This window comes from Anneissia japonica, unplaced genomic scaffold, assembly GCF_011630105.1.
Source record: "Anneissia japonica isolate Jap-2015-1 unplaced genomic scaffold, ASM1163010v1 scaffold287725_len345208_cov150, whole genome shotgun sequence".
In the NCBI taxonomy this organism is placed as follows: Eukaryota; Metazoa; Echinodermata; class Crinoidea; order Comatulida; family Comatulidae; genus Anneissia; species Anneissia japonica.
In genome coordinates this window covers 270146-272367 of record NW_022737486.1, presented here as the reverse complement: position 1 = coordinate 272367, position 2222 = coordinate 270146, and the positions used below count along the sequence as shown (strand labels likewise).

The 2222-nt window shown below is 37.8% G+C and overlaps 1 protein-coding gene across 1 annotated transcript in view; it reads left to right on the top strand.

Moving 5' to 3' along the window:
• The first annotated feature begins 949 nt into the window (after positions 1-949).
• LOC117117345 overlaps positions 950-2222 on the top strand; it is a 10642-nt gene continuing 9369 nt past the window's right edge. Inside the window, exon 1 of the mRNA XM_033261619.1 lies at positions 950-1094. Within this exon, the coding sequence (XP_033117510.1) occupies positions 980-1094 (115 nt within the window). The 5' untranslated portion in view covers positions 950-979. The remainder of the gene's footprint in view (positions 1095-2222) is intronic.

Genomic DNA, 2222 nt, shown 5'->3' with positions numbered 1-2222 from the left:
TGAGTATAAAAAAACACAATTCGTCAGGGAGAAAAAAATATATATATGTATTTTCTACATATTAGTAGACTATCTATTTAGAATCGATTGAATAGCCCTTTGAAACCACTAAATTGTCAAATTGTCACATTTTCCGGGGGATCCGCCCCATGGACCACCTTCGAAACATTTTAATTGACACCCGATCACGCTCACTTTACTCTCGTTGGGGAACTTGCACCCCCCCCCCAGATGCTTTCTCCACCACTGCCAATGTGTCTACTTTGTAAAAGTGAGAAAGTAGTTAACTTTCAATTTTCTCATCAGCCATAAGTAAATAAATCTGTTAAGATTTTCCAAACACTGGAAGGAAGTTACTTGAATTCTCCTATTGTTATTAAAATCTTTTTTTGTCTCCTGCTTAAACATTAGGAAGTTATACTTACGCTCCATTCGCTTGGAATCTTTTCAATTTCTAATAATTTGCTAAAAATATACAGAAATTGAGCTGACAAGTCATGATAGCAATAATTGTATATTGTTAGCCAATATAGACCTACATGGTTGTCCCAAACATGTGTTCTCTTCAAATTTATTTTTGTGTATATTTGAATTAATTACTTCGGACCAACAGACCATCGGACCAAAGGCCCTTTGGACCAACGGACCTTCGGACCAAAAGCCCTTCGGACCAAAGGACCTTCGGACAAATGCAATGACCCCCTATGGAGTAATGATTTTTATTTTTACCTTACTGTGTACAGAAGACAATGTATCATATACATCACCAAACTGCTACAAATTTATAAGAGTGAAGAAAAAAGGCCGATCATGTATTGATGCTAAGCGTGAATGCGAACAAGTAGGCGGCAACATCACTGTAATAAACAGCATCAAGGAGTACGAGCAGTTGACACAAAACGTGATACATGTCCTCAGCTACTCGGAAGTTAGTGAATTTAATGTTCATGTCCAATACCCGCCACTTGATCACATTCGTATGGGGTGTGCAACAATTACAGTAAATGATGGAGCGTTTTCAAATAGTGTACGCATTACAAATACCGGTTGTGCAACAAATCAAATGGTAAACAGTATCGTTTGCGAGTCTGCAGGTAAGTTGTTAGGCACGGGTGTGGTACTGGCCCGGGTACTGGTTGTATGTGTGGGAGTGGGAAGTGTAAAAGTTTGGGTAATGTGTTGAAACAACCTTTCAATTATTTATCATAGTATATTTATTTATGCTAGGATTCACCTTTGGTATATATTTTTATTTTTCACAATTAGTCCCTACTGTCCGTGTACACATCATGGGGTAGATGAGATGTTGGTTGGTAAAACATGATTTTTTAAACTGTAACCACACCGCCTGCCCTTAATCACGTGGTCTTAAAAGCCACCTGGCTACCCAATGACTATGTTGCCATCAGAAGAGAACGAACCGATCAGTACGGTAATTAAATTCAAAGAATCTACTAAAATGAATGAAGTTTTTTTGGTTTTTTGTCCTTAAACAGCAAGTAACTAGCCACGTACAGGATGGAATTAAGCTTTATAAACTGAATCTCTTTTAGACTTGGTAGTAGGGTTCTGGGTCTGTGGGTAAAGCCGACTTCCTAAGGACTCCAAAAGTGTAGGTGTAATAACAGGAGGGGTAAAAATATAGTGGAATGATAGGAAAAGTTTAACACTCATGTCATGAGCCGGCTTGCCGTAGGCTATTACCTCAACCCTGTGTGCATGAGTCTGAGGAAAGTATTGTAGTGGTGTAAAAAACCCCGGTATGATAGGTTTTAACCTATGACACTGGTTTGGAAGACAAGAAGGAAGGCAAGCACATTAGCCACCAAGCTATCCATCTCCATGATTTTTATTTATTTATTTATCTCAACTTTATTTCACGAGGGTAGCTCTAACAGCTGCACTACAGTAGTACAGCTGACTTGAAGAGTATGGGGTGCCATACCCAGCAAAAGTCCATGTTAAAATCAAAATGTGATTGCAAAATTCAATGTCTAATTTATCAAAACGTAGGCGTAAATTTCTCAAAACGTAGATCTAGTTTCCCAAAATGAAGTTCAAATTTTTCAAAATATAGTTCTAATTTCTTTCAAATGTAATTCAAATTCAAAACGTAGGTCTGACTTGATCAAACACCCTCTCCAAATTCTATTCCAAAACGTAAATAAAAAACCAGCCTGGTTATGAAATGCATTTGACAACAACACTAGAAACGGACTTCT